Source organism: Poecile atricapillus, chromosome Z, assembly GCF_030490865.1.
Source record: "Poecile atricapillus isolate bPoeAtr1 chromosome Z, bPoeAtr1.hap1, whole genome shotgun sequence".
NCBI classification, from domain to species: Eukaryota; Metazoa; Chordata; class Aves; order Passeriformes; family Paridae; genus Poecile; species Poecile atricapillus.
The window spans coordinates 5,490,751-5,511,348 of NC_081289.1; the positions used below are offsets into that span (position 1 = coordinate 5,490,751).

Here is a 20,598-nt window from a genome sequence, read left to right on the forward strand (position 1 = left end):
TGCTCAAATAGGCCAGTGCACTCCACACCTCCCACACCCTTTATATATGAGGAACTTCGCCCATGGCTTCATAAACTAATAATATCTAAGAAAGGTTTGCATTTCTCAGCAGGATGGCAGAACTGCTATGATTCTGCTCCTTCTTGAAAAATTGAGCTGGGGAAAATGTCCCTGTCCTTTTGTCTCTACAATAAAATTTTAAACTTAAACAAGTAAAGACTTTAAATAGAGTAAAACTTCAATAAGGAAATTTTTTCTTCTATTGAAATATTCCTTGTTTGGTTCTGGGATTTTTTTTTTTTCCTTTTGAAACACTTACAGCAGCACCTCAAAGCTGTAGCTGTGCTCCGTGCTGTCTATAAATGCAACAAAAAGAGTTGCTTCTGGCACAAAGAGACTATAATTTATATATAACATAAAACAACTGTAGGGAGTTCTCACTAATACAGACTCCCCATCTGGAAATAAGCTGTTGTTGAGCTGTCTGCTGTGGACAGGAGGGTTGGGTTGGAGGTTTCTGTTCTCTGCATTTGAGACTGCTTTTAAAGGACTTCTGCTGATTGTTATTTTTCCTTCTTCTCAGTAGATTTCTCTTTGGCATTGATTTGTTTGCAGCTCTGTGAGTTGCACCCAATTTCCACCTGCCATGACTTAAGTTGGATCTCATACATAAGGAGCCCCTAATATCAGTTGGAAGCACAGTACCCCTAAGATGTTTCAGTTAAGGCCCTTAACTCACTGGCCCTGTTTTTTCCCCTCATGCAGCTGTGGTCACTGCAAGCATTTGGTACCAGAAAGATAAATCTTTAATTTTCCTAAACTCACATGCGTTGTGATGCTATTTTTGGAACAGATGGAATACTATTCCCTCAAATAGTATTAGTGACTAACATGACAATAAATTCTTCCATTTATACTGCAGTGCTCCTTCCTACAGGGGCAAATAAGCACTTCTATTTTTGCCTTCTTTGATCAGAACAATCAGCATGTCCACAGCATCTAAAGACGAGCATTTCCCTACTCAAGTGAATATCATAGCAGCAAATCTCCACTCCACGGGCAAATGAGTTGTGCCAGGCATTTTAATGACGGGGTAGGTTAGCCAGGTTATAATTGTCTTTAATTTGCACTTGCAGAAGCTGTAACATTTACCTGAACATGATTGGCACTGGGAGAAGGGGAAAATTATGTCTCACTTTTGAAAAAGAATCAAAGAAACAACTTCAGATCTCATATTTGAAACAGAATATCCTGCTGATTGACCACGCACATTGGTAGCAGTAGGATTTTTTTGATCCATAGAGCTGAATGATCGCTGCAAGTAGTGAACACAAAAAATTAGCTCCATGGTGGAAAGCATATAGTTTTGCTTTTATTTTATCTTTTATTTTTTCTTTTTCAAGAGAATTTCAGAAGGATCAGCCCTTCTCCCTGCTGAATGCCACATTGAATCCCTGCTCTTAGCTCCATTGTCCTCGGACACCTGGAAAATTCTTTAACTAAGGTTATCTGAGGTTTTGTCTAGTTTAGCTATTTTTAATAACCAAAAGAAGAGGCTCTCCTTCCCTTCCCGCCCACTATTGCACCATTTTACAGTAAAATATAATTTCCTTCTTGAGTATGAAATGGGTGATGAACACCATAACTAGTGCAGGTCTGCACACCAGTCCTGGCACGTCTCATCAACTTGCAAACCAGGACTGTGCTTTCTCTTCTGTTGTGTCTTGCAAACTTCCCCTCTTTCTTTGCAGAAGTTCTTGCAGAAAATACCTACAGGCTTCAATTTCATCCTTACTGCTGCATTTTTTGTTATTTTTCAGCTTCTGCAGTGAATGGATTTTGCTGTCAGTGTTTCTGTTCTGTAGGAGGGAACTGTGGGTGGTTACAGCTGTAACGTGTGCTCCATAACCTCCAAGCATTTGTTAGAAAATTTCCCATTTGCTCTGTTTCAATTTTTAACCAGTTGAGCGGCGCATGCCGGTGCCCTGGGGTAGCCTTGCTGCTCTGGCATCACAGGCTGAGCTGCATCCCACCAACATTCGGAGCACTTGCCAATTGCAGCAGGACCCCACGAGACCCAGAGCCTTCAAAAAGAGGATGAGATGAGGGATGGGGTTTGTATTTTAAGCCTAGCAATCACTGTGGGTGGGAATTGAGGAAAGAGGCTCCTGAAGATTTGATTTTGTGTTTGGTTTAATTTTTTTCTCCTTAATCTTCTGGCCAGCCAGTCCATCACCCGCATTTCTGCCGAAGCTCCTGAGGGCATGTTAGAGGAGAGTGGGAGTTGTCTTTTTGGTAGCCAGCAGCAGAAGGGCCTAAGTATTGATTGGGAAATGTGTGAGAAAAGCAGAAGGCATGAACAGCAGGTGGTTTGGATGGGAAAAGGCATTTCAGATTAGGGGAGAGGAGGAAATAGACCACTGCTTGCCTTGGTTTGCATCCATCCTGAGCATTTGAGAGCATGTGGATGCTATGTCCTCACGTTAACACTCTTCACAAACCCTTAAAATTTTCTTGTGATGTGATATTTGCTACACACATTTCCTTAATACTGTTGTTATAGAGACATTTCTCCTCTCCCCGTGCCAGCCATTAAGAGCCATCATGTGCAATGGCATTTGAGTTTATTCTTCTCCTGGCATTAGCAGAGAACTTTCTTCTCTTTGTAAATGTTGAAATGTTTTGCAGCTCAGATATAAATATAGCAAAATCATATCACTTTAGTTCCAGCATCTGGTAGGATCACTTTAATATATAATTGAGTAAAAATTATAATTTAAACAGCAATTTTGTCACTATTTTGTTACTTTAAAAGCAAAAAATCCAACTTTTTTTTAGTCATGATATGGATAAACAAATATCTTCTTTCTTTCAAACTAAAAATGGGTACAAATTCAGTCTCTTTTTCTCAAATTGCTTGCAATTTATATTAGCAGTGGCTTCAAGATTTGAAGTGTAGATCTGCCTATTGAACAGTCTGTGGATTAATGGATAGAGGATCATGAGCTTCGTCAGGGAGACAGACATGAAACCCTGGCTGCCTCTTGTTTACTATGATGGGAGTTTATCATGTTTTTGATAATCTGGTAAAGAAATGAATGCCAGATAAAATATGTGTGAGTCTCACCTGTGTACAGAGAGGTTCCTGCAATGCTGGGTGTGCATCAGGGATAGAGGTGACAGTTCTCTACAGTGTTAAAATACAGTATTCAACCCCTCTTTTCAGACAGAAGTTTTGTTCAAGACTAGTAGAAGATACTAATATGTGTTAGGAGAGGATGGAAGAAGTTTGGGAGCTCTTTTGTGAACTAATTATAAATGTAATGTGTTGGTCTAACCTTCTGAACAAAGAGTGTCAGGCATCTATATTCCCTTTTGCACAGTAGTTCAAGCCTTTAAATTCCCTGTTTACGGTAAATCAGTTGATGAAACTTCTATGATTCTCTGCAAGGAAACATTTGTTTATATATATTGAGAGCCAGCAGTGCTGGGGAAGAGAAATTACTCTCTTTCAGTCTCAGATCTCCTCATTCTGTAAGCTCTTCTTTGCAAGGGTGAAATATTTTTACTAATCCTGGTTTGTAATTTGAAATGTTATGTAAAAGTAGTATGACTGTTGTTTGGAAAAATAACTGAGCCTTATGTAATTTCATTGTATTTTCCTTCTGGTGACTTAAGATTGAAGTCAAACACAGGAGATCTGTGGCTGTGTCTGGAAATTAAATGTCATTAGTCCCTGCTTCTACTGCAGCTACTTTGGGGAAGGATCTTCTTGGTAAACAATGTCTGTGCCAGAGGTCCCTGCTGTAGATGGAAACCTGTTACATCTGTTCAAAACATGTAAAAGGTGAGCCCTGCTACAAGTTTCCCCTAAAGTTAATCAAAGCAGATAATGTGGGGGAAGGTTGGATAAGCCACTGCAGGCTTCCCAGCTCCAATGATTTAGATTACATTGTTCTTAATCTAACAAACGCCTCCCCTTTGGAAGAGATGGCCAGTAGGAAAAGAAAGCTTGACATCTCTTGGTGGCTGTAGTTCGCTATCTTTTTGCATCACAACACTTATTTTGCAGTGTTTGGAAAAGACGTGTTAAGAGTGAGAGAATTTTACATGCCATATCTTCATTTAAAAGCTATGGCACACATTAAATTTAATTACTCTCCTTCTATGGCTTAAATTGAGGGCAGCTTCAAAAATGAGGGTGGCTTCTATTAAACTTAATTACTTTTCCCTGCAGTCTGCATGGTTAGTAATCACAGGAAGATTCTAAACAAAGATACAGTAGAGAGATTCTTTTATGAGAATAGGTCTGGAAAGTAGCCTATAAAATATAGAGAGATGCCAAATACCTTTTATATCCAGGTTTATTATTGTTATAGTTAGCTAATACAATAATAATAATAATAATAATAATAATAATAATAATAATAATAATAATAATAATAATAATAATAATAATGTTTCAGCACAATTAAGAAGGTATTGCTGGGGAAGGGGTGTTAGTTGCATTTGGTTTTTCAATGTTAAAGCAATGAATTCCTCAATTTCTTCATTCTTTTGCAGATTTACGGGGTGAAAAAAGGTTAATAATAGAATTTTTTTACAATGTGTTCTATTGACTATAGATGATAGATCTGACAGTTAAAATGAAAATTGTTCCAGAAGAAACTAATTATTTGAGATGTTATAGGGATGTATAATTATATTCACCTAAAAAAAAAGAAGGGGGGGGAGGAAGTTTTATTACAACTGTGCTTTTTAAAGAACAAGTGGAGAAATAAAAGTAGTAATTGTTCTTAATTATAGCTAACTGTAATTGCACACGACCGCAATATGCAGCACATCAGCAGCAGATTAAGAGATCCTGGCATATGTGTAGTGTGCAGAGCAACTTTGAGCAGAGGTGCAGTTTTATGAATATAGTTAAGTATAATTTAGGTCTCCTACTTCAAATTCCATCCATGTTGATTTTATTTTATTTTTACGGCTATTATGGCAAGATAATTGTCAGTTAGAAAGTGCTGCAGCAATGATTTGTCTGTTACAAAGGAGTCAAAAACCTTCAAAAGGAAAGCTTGTTTTCTTTTGCACCAGCGATGTGGTGGGACCAGGGGAGATTTTCTGAATGCCCTTGTGTATCTCCTGATGCAGATGGATGGTTAGAGGGATTTTTTTCTTAAGCACCTCTATATAAGCAGTACCGAGCTCCCAAGGATTCTGCAGCGTGGTTGGAAATCTTTGTTAGCAACATATCCACAAGTTTTTTTAGATTCAAACCCCTCAAAAATGTAACCCATGAGTCTTTAGACAATGTGAAAATGCTGCTTTGAATGAAATACAGAAATGTGAGTGCCTAAAGGTAGACTCTGATTTCTTCTCTTGCACCTGATTTACAGCCTCACTTTTTTCTTTCAGCTGAGTGCGCGCAGCTCCTGTTTTTGAGTGCAGCCCTGCCTGTAAAACATTACGCTGTCATTACACAGTGAACTAAAGAGGGAGTACAGATGCTTAAAGAAAGCTGCTGAGCTTCAAAACTAGTAGCTGCATTTCCTGCTCCAAAACAAATCATTACTGAAAGAGCAGGGGTCAGTGTGCACCACGTTATCGATGAACGTGTGCATGGTCTTCTGATGATAATTCCTGTATCTCTTTAGTACGTCAGATGCTTTCAGCCTTTGTCTTGATGTGCCAGGATGCTCTCCCATGTTCCCAACCTGTTTTAAGCTGTTCCTTTTACCCAAAAATAAATAAAGCCCATCTGTTACTGAATGCCTTCTTTCCAAAACAGAGTTTTTTTAAAATGTTTCAGTCTTGGGCCAGCAGCAGAGTTTATTTAGCCTAAAACTTGGTGGACCAGAGGGATCTTTTGAACTGCTGAGATAGGGTTGGTTTTTTGTCCTGCTTGCCGGCACAAACTATAGCCCCAGTTGTATGAAGCTGTGCTTTTAAGTTTTTTTGTCTGTGTAGCTTGGGAAAAGTGTGGATGCCTATCCCAAATCAGCTGAGAAGGCTCTCTGAAAGAGCTGTATGGTTTTAAAAAAGGGGTTTCACCAAGATGGACAATAATGCACAAGAAGTGAGTGGCAAATGTATTCAAGAGTGAAAAGAAATTGGGTGGGATCACTCACAGCATAAAGGAAAGGTAAAATTGATGGCTGGGTACACAAGCAAACATGCTGAGGTGTAGGTATAATAGAAATTAAACTCATTCCTGCAGGTAGCAATAAGAAATCAAAACTTGTTGTTTTACTGCGTGGAGAATCTCGTGATAACTGGCATGTTCTAAATAAATCATTCACTTCAAATAGCAGCACTGTAGCAAAAATGTATCTATTACAGGGCTGCTAATAAGCAAATGTGAGCAGTATTTCTTGACAGCAGGCTGTGATTGTTTTTTAATAAATCTGTGTTAAGTAGGAAAGAAATAAAAGCTGACACCCAAATAGAAATCCACTTTAGCTCCTGTTTTCTCACTCCAAGTATAGAGGGATGCATTGACCCAGATCAGAAATTCTTGAAGGATAGCTCTCGTTAGTAGAAGCCAACATGGAATCAAATGTGTATACATTTGTGTATGTGTTCCCAGAAAAGCTAATGATACCATTGCAAATGCTGAACATGTTCCCCAATCCTCTTTGTTAATACAATGTTGCTTATGCTCTGCAATAAACTATTATTTCTGTGCTATTTCTGTAATTACATTTAATAATCATCTCTCACAGTCCAATAGTATCAAACGTAGGAGTCTTTTCAACAAACTATGATAAATAGCTCCTTGCCGAACTGTTGTACTTGAGGAATCTTTATGCCTCTCTTTGTAAGATTTGTCATTTTCTTAATGCAGCTTCAGAAAGCTTCTGAGCTTTGTTATGGACCGTCACTGTATTTTTCCCTTCCCCCTCTGCCTTCGAGTGTAGCTGGGTAAATGAAGCTTAATGTGCCATTTCCAAGCACTGTGACACTCCTCCAGGGCTGGTTACATTTACCATTGCTAAAGTCTAAATAAGTGAGTTTTAATGAGCAGGAATGGTTGCTAATAGCCGATTCAGGTACTTAGTAGTCCGTGTTATTTAACTGTGGTAGAATTACAGAACATAAATGGTCTGATGATTAATAGATGAACCTGCTACATATTGCAGTCTAATAGTTTTTGCCATTAAAGAACTATCTTAACATCTTTGGGTTTGGATGTGGCTGGAGAGAAAAGGGCTTGCTTGTAGATTCATATCACTGGTAACTTACACTTTAAAACACTTTATATTGAAATTTCACAACACTATCGATATATTGTTCAGTAACATTTATGAACTTATTAGAGAACAATGGTACTTGTGTACTTGCATTTCCTGAGGTGGACAGCCCAGCAGATTTATTCTCTCTGGTTAGGGTTGTCAAAAATAAACTCAAACCATCCTTTTAAGGTCAGAAATAAGACAGGGAGTTAGATCTTAATCTCTTTCCTTTTTCTGTCCCATTAATTTTGGGCAGGGGTAGACAGACCAATAAGAAAAAAAGTTGGCTGTGTTGTTTTTAACATTTCTGATTTGTGGGAGGACAGGTGGCAAGAATTAAAAAAAAAAAAGAGACAAAAAATAACAGATGAACAACAAATGAGCAAGAATAAAGAAATAATAGCCTCCAACATCTGTTGCAGTTTGTGCTGAGATACTCCAGAAGATACCACAGTATTTATGGAAATAGTATGAGGACTGTTTTGAACTGCAGCTAATGGGACACAGACTCCTGGCTGGCAGGCTTGTTCAGAGTCCTTTCTACATTTTTCCTATTCCATCCCATGTTTCAACCTGGCATCATTGTATTTTAGATTACAAGGAGGAGATGTCAGGACAGAAAGGAGCTAAGAAGTAAATTTACCCTTGATTAACAACTACAAAAAGGAAGTAACCATTTCATCAGGTGGATGAAAAGACAATATGGACAAATGTCTGAAGGAAGTGTTGGCAACATTCATGTTCCAGGTAGACGAGCTGTTTTCAGTAGCTCCTGTATCCATCTGATGAAAACAGGGCTGAAGGAGAGCAGGCATTTCCAAAGACATTGAATGCTTTTCCAGAGGCAGGGTTAATGTTGTGGCAGCATTTATCAGAGCTGGTTTCTGTTCCCATAGCTGGCAGGGTAGGCAGGTAAGGTTGTGTCTGCCCATGCTACAGTGTGTGGCCATGCTCAGCATCCCTCCTACAGTGTGGAGCTTCAGCAAGAGTTGATCTTGAGGGATTTCTGGAAGTTGCTCCTTCTGAGTGGAAAAATACAGCAAGAGTGCACCACTCTCAAAACTGAAAGTGGGAAGAGCCTGCACTCACTCAAAGCTTGGAGATCTGTGGGATTTTCAGCGAGGTTGTTTTTTGGGATGTTTATATTGGTTGTGCTTTCTTTTTAATTTGTTTAACTTTGTTTGTGTTTTTTCCCTGGTAGTTGCTGATGCCATTCCTGTATTTTTGCATACTGAACTGGGCAAACAAGTTCATCCCTTTCCTAACTTATACTGGTTCTCCCAAGGTACCTATACTTAGCATCTCACTTTGTTCTAGAAGTCCTTCCTTCACAAAACTTCAGAGATCTCCAAAAGCCCATCTCAGCCCAGTCTGCATTGGCCAAGAAAATGAGTAACTGTTTGAACACATAATAGCTGAAGTGTCCAAGTTGTTTAGCTTCAGTAAAGTATTTTGAGACCAGGATGAGATGCCATTTCCAAGCTTGGCATTTCTTGGCAGAGAATCAAGAGTTACTTCTCTGAAATAAGTTTAAATAAGGCCTCCAAACTTTTGGAGTGGCTTGAAGTTTGTGTATATTAGTGAAAACATCTGACACCGGGGAACACCAGAGTTTTGAACTGTTGGCACTGTGAGATTTGTGAGGGAAATATGGGCAGAAAGAGTGAGGTATTGTTAGGGTGGCTTTTTCTTTTTGGCATTCATCACTGAAGACATCAACATTTGGCCCACCCAATGGCTCATTATAAAGACACTTGTACACATAACTGTGCCTCTCACCTTACACAAGTATGACAAAGTCTTAAATATCTGAAATGCTTACTGAAGCCCTGTACAATATGTCAGAAACTGAGGAAATTACTTAGGTTATCACCATCTATAGAACTTGAGTAATTTCTATGTCTTTTTGCATATATCTCATGCAACCTTGTGAATGTATGACTTCTTGGATTGCTCAGCCTGGAGAAGGCTCCATGCTGCCCTATAGCACCTTCCAGTACCAGGAAGGATCTACAAGAAAGAGAAGGGACTCTTCACTGGGGAGTGTTGTGACAGAAGGGATAACAGATTTAAACTGAAGAGGGTAGATTTATATCAGATATTAAGGAGAAATTATTTCCTATGAGGGTGGTGAGGCCCTGGCACAGGTTGCCCAGAGAAGCTGTGACTGCTCCATTCCTGGAAGTCAAGGCCAAGTTGAATGAGGCTTTGAGCAACCTGGTCAGGTTTTTTGAGCAGAAGGTTCCCTGCCCATGGGATGATCTTCCAGCCCAAACAATTTTATGACTCCATAATTCTTCTGTAGAATTAGTTCATGGCCCAGAATTCTCCTGCAGTTCTATATTAGTACAACTAAGTTTGACCCAAAGTTGCTGCTGAGACTTTGGGTGTGATTCCCCTCCTTTCCCAGGCACAGTGAGAAGAGATGATGGTAAGGTAACACTGCACCAGTGGCAGTGCAGCATGAGCTACAGGTCAGTCAAATACCAAATGTGTAAGATTTTCTACCCTGGGAGATTACAGCAAGTTCAATGAGCATATGGGGAGGAACATCTGCTCTGTTTTGAATGATCTTTCTTCTCATTTTGGAGAGAGACAGAGGGTATTTTCCTCCTACTGAGCTCCCTGAGGCAGTTGCCTGTGCATCACTTCTTTCTCTTCCTGTACTAGCAGGGTGAGGGTGTTGGAGTCAGTGCCATGGTGGATTCTCCCCCATGTTCTTCCTGCTGCTTGCTGTGTCCTAGAGAGATAAATCCTGTACCTACAGTGCTTTCTTTCTTCATTTCCAAGCTGTTAACTTTCAAAATACATTTTTATCTGAGAAAACACACGGTAACATCCACATCCACAAAGGCAGGGTCTGACCTTGGAGCAAAGCACCAGAGTGGGATCTTCATTTCTTCTCCATGCCCTGGCATTTCTCCCTAATGACTCTGGCTGAATCGTATCCCATCCGTGCCCCCATTATCAGACTCTCAAATGGACACTGATGTGTTTCTCCCACCTATTAATAGAAATTAATATTAATGCTCTTTAATAGCAGAGCAAAGGATGTATGAGAGAGAAGTTTCACATAATGTCCTTGGTGGGTAGTTAGACAAGGGGCCAAAATCTTAGCTGGGAATGGTAGTTAAATTGCAAGGAGTGAGACTTTGGCCTGAATTATGCTTTGACTTATAAGTTATAATATTGCTGTTTCAAAGACGTTGGGGTAAATCAAACTTAATTTTTTTATAAAATATATCAAGTAGTCACAATGGTGAGGGCAGGTTTTATTTGGGGTATTATTTGCACACAGGATGTACACTGGACTTGAACAGTTTTTGTGGCAGGTGGTTATCACTGACTACATAGAGATTTCTTTCTGCATACCTAAGGAGGAATAAAATATTCAGAAATAGCAAATTCAGAATACTGAAAAATGCAGCTTTTAAAAATAATCGTGGGAGAAAACAACAAGCGTGTTTGCTCATGTCCTTTATCTCAGTCAGCTAATCTTGCAGAATGTCACATTGCATAGAAATAGATTTTTACATATGAACTTGTTACATCACTTCCTAAAAAAAGAGTATTTAGCTTGTACTTAAATAGCACATTCAGAGACTGTTTATGCAGAATTTCTGCTGCAAATGTGTGATCCTTGTTAGATAGCTAAGCTTGGTGTGATGATATAACATGGCATTGTATTTATTTGCTGCTTACTGTGTGAAAGATAAAATACTTACAGAAGAATCAGTTTGAAATCTTGATAGTTTTTAATAGTTTAAGCTTTTTAAAAGATGAAATTGGTTTTGACCATTTTGATCTCTAGTTGGCATAGGGAACAATTCTACAAAAAAGATATGTAAAGAGCATGTGATACAGAAAAAACAAAGCTTTCTCTGAAATCTATCAAATTAATCATAGCAAAACTGAATCCAGAATTTAAACCATATATTTTATCCAAATGTAGCCAGTATATGTTGCTGCACACTAACAAATCTGAGAAACTATCCAATTTAAGACCAGTGAAATATCTTGTGTCTCACAATGGTATTTCAATACACACTATTAATTCTTCCAAGTCAAGGCAGATGCTGTCCCCAGTGTGATTTTAGGAAGAGCAGAGACAACAATGTGTCTTTGGAGGTGCCATTTTTCACCTGGAATGTGAAATCAATGTCCTGACCATTTGTGGTCATTAAAAATCCCACTGCACTATTCTGCAAGACTAGAGGCATTGACTCCCAAGACTTGGTGAGACTCCAAGAAACAAATTATATTCCTCCTGATACAACCTTCCTTTTAAAGCTAATTTAAAGCTCCTCTTCAGCTGTTCTCCCTTGCTTTGAGTGGAAAATCCTTCTTATCCCTTTGTAAACTTTTCTTTAGTTCTGCTTTATACTGACAATTAGTGGCTGTCTTTTGCCTCATTGCTGATGCATGTGTAGGAGCAGAGAAGCTCTCTGTAACTGTGGACTCTACAATTAAAAAAGTTTTACTGGTGGCCTGATTGAGGGGTGTTGTTCAACAACAAATTTTGGAGCCTTCTCCACCCCGATTTTCTTGTGTTAGTCAGTGGTGCAGTGTGTGTGCATAGGCAGAGTCAGGAAAAAGTGGTCAAAAGCATCAGGTGAGTTGTTTGTTCTGGCAAGTCAGATTTGCTCCTGGGGCAAAGTAAAGAACAACTTATGGTTATGAAATATTTGGAAATATTTTAACTAGGAACAAACTTGTTATATGCAATTTGTTATATACATCTGTGGTCTTGGCATTACCCACTTATGCCCAGTGGGTATTCCTGGAAAAAAACCTGCAACTTTTCAAGTGATCATTCAAAATACATCATTTTTCTTCAATGTGTACTTTTTTCTGTTTACAAATATATCCCTTCCAGTAAGATCAATGCTTGTGTCAGTGGTAGGATTCTGTTTAGTGAAGGGTTGAATGTTTCACCCAAACCAGAAATATCAGTTTAACCTACTGGGATTTTTTGTGCTTTAAGGAAAATTAGCACAAGGAATGGAAATTACTGCTTCTGTACATCCCAGGGAATCAAAGGGGTCATGTTCACCTGTCCTGGAGAAGACAGGACCTTTTAACCCTCCTTGTTAAAATGTTGACTGCTGGTTCTGATGCCTAAAACCAAGACCTCAGGGTTAGGAGACCTCTCTTTCCAAACTGGGAGAATCCCATATTCTGCATCCTGGGGCTTTTCTGCTTGCATTTGAGCTGCATTCTTATTAGCACCCCATGCAGATCCCTTCTCCAGCTTCGCCCTTATCCTCATGTGCCTTGTGTGCCGTAGGCGGGCTTTATCCTCTCCCCAAAGTGTGAGATGGAAAAAGGAAGAACGGTAACACGATTGCAGGAATGTGTTGCTGCCTTTTTTTGCATCTTCCCCAGCACCCCGACAGATTGCTTAGCTTAGAATCCATATGCTTTCCTTTTCAGAACAAAAATTGCTCTCGATGGAGACCTAAAGCTTCCAAATCGCTAAGGGTCATGATCCTGCAGAACTAAAAGATGATTTCTAAGTGAAGTCTTGACTTTTATGGTTTGAACTCAGTACTTGCTCAGGTTATTGGCGTGCATTTAGCCCAAATGACCTCAGCTGCCCTTTAGAAGCTGCCCTGTCTCTTGTGCCTCAGTTTACATCTCTGCAGAAACACAGCAAAAATCATCAAATGGTTTGGGTTGGAAGGGACCTTAAAGATCATCTCATTCCAATCCTTCTGCCATGACCAGGGACACCTTCCATTAGACCAGGTTGCTCCAAGACCCATTCAACCTGGTCTTGTCATCACTTCCAGAGATGGGGCAGCCACAACTTCTCTGGGCAAACTGCAAAATGTTGCAGAGTCAAACTTCAGAGCTGTGTTGTGCTAAATCCTGCATGTAGGTGGGTAACAGCAGCTGCCAGTCAGCCTCAGAGAGCAGAGCACCATATGATTTCTCAGTGAACAAAACATTTAATATAAACACAACACTTTCCAGATATTATGAAGAGTTTTCCTGAACAACTCTTTTAAACAGAAGTATTAGGCAATAAAGTCTGTTTGCTGATCTTTATGCAGATCTTCCCACTTCCACTTCACTGCAAGGTTTTGACTAAAATATTTATACTTTTCTGCTTTGGTATACATCCTACTTCAATCCTACGGGCAGGATTTCTCAGCCTGTGGAGAGAAATGACAAAATGAGTGTGTGGTGCTTGGTTCACCCACACTGGCTGCCTGGGCTTTGATAAGAGCTACATGGTCCTCTCGAGAGCACCGAGCATCTGCAGTAGGTCAAAGCTCCTCACAGGTCTCAGAAACAATTTGTAACTTTGCTTCTTTGGAAGACCCAATGGGAGGGTTCAATATTTTGGGGTGCAGACCTCCCCCCCAGCACCCTCCTGGTTTCAACAGCACCTGCATTTTCCATGTGTACAGATCGTGTTGTCCTGTATCTGTCCTTTGCAACTGAAGACAAAATGCTTTGAAATTGTAAATGATCTTCCTGGAGAAACTGCCCTGATCTTCCATAATGTCACCCTCCTCATCACAGCTTTCCAGGGTCTTCAGACAGGTCTTCTCCTTGCCTTAGCACTGTTGAGATCATCCCATTTGCATTGGAGCTGATTTCAGTGGAATTCAGGGCAGCTCTGACAAAGCATTCGAGTTTCCATCCTCACTCTTTTACAAGGTCATCCTTTCATATCACAGGCAGGATGTAAAAATACGTGATCTTATATTCATTCTCCCTTTGAGTATTATCTTTTGGTTTTCATCTAATAATTTTTTGTTTCCTGTAGATACAGTAAATTGTGAGTTATATTTTTTGTGTGTGTCATTTGGGAGTACTAGTGGTCTGAAAATCAGTTGTGCAAGTCTACTTTCGGTTTCTTGAATGACTACAGAATGAGTATCTATTATCTTTAAACAAACAACAAGGGTTTTCTTGATGAGTAATTTGCTCCAAAAGATTTTCTTTTTTAAACTCCCATGAAATATATTTATAGAGTGGTGTTTCAATTCCTAATATTTATAGGAACACTTACTGTTTATATTAACCATCTTCAGCAGTCCATGTACAATGGCATGGTGGGGATAATTGTGTTTGTTTTCTGGGAAATAATATTTTTAGTTTCATAATCAAAAGTAGGGTTAATTTGTTTTTATGGTAGAAGTGTTTACTGAGTTGATGAGAAGCAGTGAAATCTTTGGATAGCTGGGAACTAATCAGACTTTTACTTGTGGATTTGAGTTTTATTTGAGTTGGATCTGTACTTCCATTTTTTTAAACCATTACCTTACATATTTTTGCTCAAAAATGGAATTTGACTGACCAAATGTGAAATTTGCAACAAAATTAATTACATTAAAAATGTATGTTAAAGACCTGCAGTGGCTTTGTTTAATATTCTGATCACATTCAGATTTTTTTACCACTGCATCGACTATTTAATAATTGTTTTCACAACGCTAGCATCCCTTGTAGAGAGGGTTATTTAACAAGAACGAAAATCTTTAGAAATTTAGATGCACCAATCACTCACTGCTCTGCTCAGAAACTGACAGTGTGGTTCCAGTTTAAGATCCTCTTTTAAACCTATATTCTAACCTTATTCTGCTTCTTGATGCTTCCTGCAGCACCCACCCATGATTTGCCTGGTTGTCTCTTTTAAGCTGGATGAGCAACTGCTATTTTATAAAATGTTGCCATACCCTAAAGCAATAAGGCTTGTGCCATTCTGTTATTGGAACAGTAACGGGTTGCTAAAGGCTATGGAGCCCTTTAGAAGAAGAAACAAAGAGATTCCCAGATCTAGGCTCTTTCCTTCAAAAAAAAAAAGCATTTCAATGAAAAGAGATGATGTCTGGGATTAACAGTGGGAGGGGAAAATGTCCTGACTGTTGGAACTATTTAGTGATTCAGTTCTTTGATAGGTCATAAAAAATATTATATTAATTCTTATGAATAGGGCTTAGAAAATAAGGTGTTGTGATATCAGTGTGCAGGAGTTTAATGAAAATAAAATATCTAAAATGTACAGCTGTATCAAATAACCCCATAGAAACTGAGTCTCTATTGCTCTAATTTCTTTTTCTTATCTGTTTACATTCACTTGCTCTTGCTCCTGGCTCTCATCTTTGATGTCATTTATATTATGGACTTTGTTCATCACAGACTCCTGCTGAAGATGTACCTGTCTGCCTTAGCTAGGGTGGAAACTGTTTTTTCCTGGAGGCTTAAATTTCTGCTGGACTGCTGCTGAATGGTGCATGCAAGAAAAGGGTGTGAGCCATTTTATATTTCTTGCTTAATCTCCTTTGCAACCACTGAACACAGTTCTGATCTGTGCCTTTTGAAGCAAAGCACTGGGAGGTTTAAGGCAACCTTCTGTGCCCAGCAAACTGCACAGCTTGGAGATAGAAACTCTGAAAATGCAAAGCTGTGCACGTTTAGAGGGACTATTTCACTTCATCTGACATTGCAATGCAGACTACAATTGTCAGTGTAACCATTAAGGAAAAAGCCTGGTATCACTGTGGGATATCAAATAAATAATAAAAAAAAAAAATTGCACTTGAAAAAATTAGACTCTCATAGCTGCTCACAGTTCCTATAATGCCAAAAAAGCACCAGAAAGGTCTAGAAAGATCTCCTGAAGAGGAGCTCTGGATTATTGTGGTTTTAATATATTAACTCTGTAGTTGCCGCAACAAGAAAAGTGACTTCTTAATATGTGGAAACTCTAGAAGAGCCTTCAAAAATATATTTCTTTCTTGTTCTTCCTTTGGATTCATAAATAAATTAGCCTTTGGGGTTCAGTCTGTATGTATAAGGTTCATATTCTTGCAACAAAAATGTGTAGGGTTGTTTCAATACAGAGAGATAACTAGATCCATAGTTTTGGAAATTGCTAAGGCAAAGAAGATTTTGGGACCTATCTTAATTACTACCACCTCCCCTTACTAAAAAGATTTCCCTCCAGCTGTAAAAGTGCATGGAAGGATTTTTTCTGCTGTAAATAATAATATTATGTTAAGAATTGTTCCATACCCTAAGCTCCATCTACAGATTTGAAATTTTGCAGTTTCTATCTCAGCTGAAGCAAAAAGGGTATGAACTAACCAGTTTCCTTCCATGCAGAAAATTTGTATATTGGATACAAATTTTATAACTGGACTAGAAAACTGTGGAATGAGATGGGCATCTGGTCAAGTCTAAGAAAATGAAGCCTCTTATGCCTTCTTTCTGGTTTTATAAGGTCCTATGTATGGGAGAAAAATGAGAACTGGAGCTTTCCAGTCGTTTTCCTGATTCTTGGATAAGGTCTAGGCAAATTTTCTGGGGAGGGAAACAAGGACATACAGTGGTGATAAATCTGGGATGTATTTTAAGGACTGTGTACATAGGTAATGGAAATGCATTTAATTGTGCTTTAATGTGACACACCACTACATTAGCCCACTTTCACTATCTCGCACTCAGCTTCCCTCATACAAATTGCACACCCACAAAAGGGTTTCAGACAAGTAAATTGGACAAAAAGTCACATATTCGGAAAGCAACTGTTGTTTAAGACCAGCATAAGAAGATTTAACATAAACATGGTATTTTCTCAGTGTGCACAACCTGATTGTAGAACTGTCCAACGCCTTCCTTTTGCTGCAGCACTGAAATAAAAGGGAACATTTTCCACTGGAAAATTGGCCCAGTGCTTCGTTTTGTCTATGTAAGATCATGCAGTGCTGGCATTTGAAATAGTGATAATTTTATGCCTAAAAAAATGAGTAATTGTACCACGGAGAACTTGATTCTGATAGATCCTTAGATCACACTCCGTCGTCTGCTTTTTCACGTTCTTTTGTATACGATCGGGGTGCATCGCATCCGCCAGTGACGCCTTTGCGTACGGAGCTGTGGATGTGTGTCTGCACTCCTATAAAACACAAGCAGTACAAAGGCATCTTAAAAATTTTATAGCTGTTTAAAACACAAACTAAGTTTTCCTCCCTTTGTGTCTTTCAGAGAGACTGCCACAGAGTTGTCTGGAACATTACCAAGGTAAGCAAGTTGCTCTAAGCTGCATCTGTGTGTCAATGTCCGGAAGGTGCTGAAAGAAGCACGACCTTTGGAGCCAGAACATGATCCTTTTCCTAGGGAAAACTGCTGGGATACTGAGAACGGGGGTGCAGAGAGGAGAACGCTCCCTGCATGCCACAGACAGACAAATGACACTGAAATACTGGCACAGCCAAGCCCACACAGCTTAAAGCGACGGGTTGAAGTTGCTTTGAGGCTCAGCACAGTTGTGCACCTGATGAGAAAAATCCCAGCTGTGGCTTCCTTCCAGCTGTGCAATTATACCCATGGCAGGTGGTTTGGCTTTTGCTTTACATTTCACCTGAGGGATGAGAGGAGGGAAACTTGGAGGTAGGAGGAAAAAAAAGCTGTGATCTTAAGGCATTTTCATTTGGAAAGCAGGAAAGCAGCTTAGACCAAATTCTTCTATGCTGAGAAATCTTTTCATAAAATAATAGAATTAGACAAGACTCCCAGGCTGTGATAGAGATTTTTGAAGAGAGACCTGTCTACATATTGTCAGAGGATGCAATAAAATGCTGTAATCATTCAGATAGAGAAAAGGGTGGAGAGAAGGGAAACAAAAAAATCTGATATGGTAATCTGTCATTTAGCAGCGATGTCTGGTGAGTTAAAAAAACAGATGCTCTCAGTCCTCTTGTACCTTCTGCCACTGGTTCTGCTCTCAGGTGCAGGGGGTTTTAGTGGGGTTATAGTTTGGGGGGGTTTTGCTATCCTCTGACTAAAGCAGTGTTGTGGTTCAAATAATATATAACGTAAAAAGAATATTTCACCAGGAAGGACAGTTTTCTTTAAGTATTCTAATATTATTTAAGTATTCTAATATTCAGTTGCTTCTGATTCTAAGGCAGAGAAAAAATATCCACCTTTCTTTAGAGGGTGTGTGGTGTATATAAGTTGACTTTTTCATATTGATAAGTTGTAAAAATACATATTTTCACTATATATGATGCCTATTCCCTGTATAATGTGCCCCTTTGTTCTGTGTGTACAAATTTATGTGATTTATATGATTTCTTCATTTAATAGATACATCTCTTTTTATTGTTTACTGTCACTTAGTCTCTATGGCTGTGCAAGCAAATATGCTGGTAAAATTTTGCCATGTGTTTGAAGAGCTGACCAGTGATCAGACCTATCTGACACCAAATTTTGTTCTTCTTCCTTGCAAAATAATTCCATTTCTTCATATACATATATATACACACACCAAAAAAAAAACAGGGATTCAACAGTGTAGCCACCTCCTTGGCCAGAAATGTCAATATTGATGTTTAGCTGTATCTTTTACTGGTTTTAGTGCTAAAATGCTTCTAGTTTTACTGCACTTGGTGAGGTATTATAGGACTAATATACTGGAAACATGGAGTCTTTACACTGCAGAAATTAATTCCACTTCAAATTAAAGTTAAAATGAGACACATAAGTGCTTGAATAAACATCCCATTTTATACTTGCCATTAATGATTGTCTAAATGTGCTTTTTGAATTATTACCACAAGGCTTTAATTTCAACTGCAGTAAGATGTCACAAGTAAAATCAGATTATACCAGCAATGTGCACAAGGCATTGTAATTGTGTTATAAATATTAAACCAAATGATCTTGTCATGATTTAAAACAAATGTTTCCAGCTAGGCACAGGTTGACTTGTCCTCCAGCCTTCTCCAGGATTCACCTGTTCCTGAATTTCTCTAAGCAAACAGCTCCTTGGGGTTTTTAATCTTGTGTTGTGATCTATTAATCTAATATTTTTTGTTCTTCTTTCAAATGTCAAGTGACTCGTTTTGCTATTATTAATTCATAACAGTGAAATAGTCTAATTTCCCCACATCTTCACCTTCTCCCTGAAACCACTTTATAGCATATAAAATGTTAGGTATTGCACCTTGAAATGACGACATTAATAACCAATTTCCCATCATTGCTGGGATTCCCATCACTGTGTTTTGTCCAGTGGGGCAGAGCAAGTCCCCTGTAACCCTGAAAATCCAACCCTCCTTTGCCCAGGCAAACACAAGGCCTTTTCCCAGAGCAGTAATGACTTTTGGATATATTTGTGGCCAGGACTGATCAAATCTTTTTCACACACTCGCAAACCTGGTGAAAGGGTTTTCACTGCAACTGGCGTAAGTGTGAACAGATGTGTCTGTACTTGGAATATTTTGTCTGGCTGTCAAGAAAGTTTAGGCACTGGTGGCATTAATTATTTATTGTTGTTGTTGTTGTCATTTAAAAAAAATTCTCAAAAACCCCCTCTGATTTTTTCATAGTTCAATTAAAGAGGTGGGATTAGGGATTTGCTCCCATAAAGCCCTTTAATAAGTCAGAAGTACAGAGGAGTACATTTTGAATATTTTCTCATCTCAGTAGTAACCAAGAGATGTTACAAATGTGTATTTTTTTAAAAAGGCAAATATAACAAAGTGTCTTGGTAAATGTGACTTTTTAATATATTCATTTTCTATTAAATACTGCTGATGGTTCTCTAATGATTATATTTAAAGGAAGAAGAAATCACCCTTCTTGCCACAGAAGTGTGTGTATCACTGATAGGCAAAAATAGAAAAATGTGAGTTGGTGGACATCATTTAGTAGGAAAGATAATAGATTAACTTTGCCTGTAGAAAGATATAAAAATATTCTGTACAATTATATTGTGTCAGTTCTAATTTACCAGTTATTTCTGATGATTTCAGGAAGCCCAGGCTAGAGAATGAATTGAAAATTCAGACTTAAAATGTGATAAAGAAGCTTTACAATTTTTATAATAAATGACATTATTATAGCTATGAATGTATATTGTTTTTTCGAAGAAAGGCTTTCTATGTGCAACAGCACATCAAAGAAGAGATCTTCACAAGGAAAACTTTACAATAATATTAAGTTGTTCATTGCATGACCTATTTAGAGTACTCAGATACTTCTTGTTGTAGACTACATAATTAAATTTTAAATGGAACATGATAAAGAAATTATACTGGTGATCTCTAGAGATTTGAATACCCTATTTGGATCTTTACAAGAGTGTAGTGAAGGCATACTTTTAAAATTTAATAAAGGTCTGGCCTATTTTTTTTTTCCTTGTAGATGCTCTATAGCTGCAATGGCAGTTCTGTTTCAAACCATGTTTGCTCTCAACATTTCATAGTCAGTACCTGCAATAACAGAGCAAACTAAAAACATTAGAAAAAATACAGTTTAACTTGAGAAATTCACCATTAAAAAATGGCAATTAATGAATGGAGATAAACTTCTAAAATCTTGGGGAAGCTACACTAACCAGCCT

General features: G+C 38.5%; 1 protein-coding gene across 1 annotated transcript in view; it reads left to right on the plus strand.

The window, feature by feature from the left end:
- The window catches only part of LOC131592837 (CUGBP Elav-like family member 2), a 370,538-nt gene that overhangs the window by 51,536 nt on the left and 298,404 nt on the right, over nucleotides 1-20,598 (plus strand). Inside the window, exon 2 of the mRNA XM_058864644.1 lies at nucleotides 17,235-17,270. Within this exon, the coding sequence (XP_058720627.1) occupies nucleotides 17,235-17,270 (36 nt within the window). The remainder of the gene's footprint in view (nucleotides 1-17,234; nucleotides 17,271-20,598) is intronic.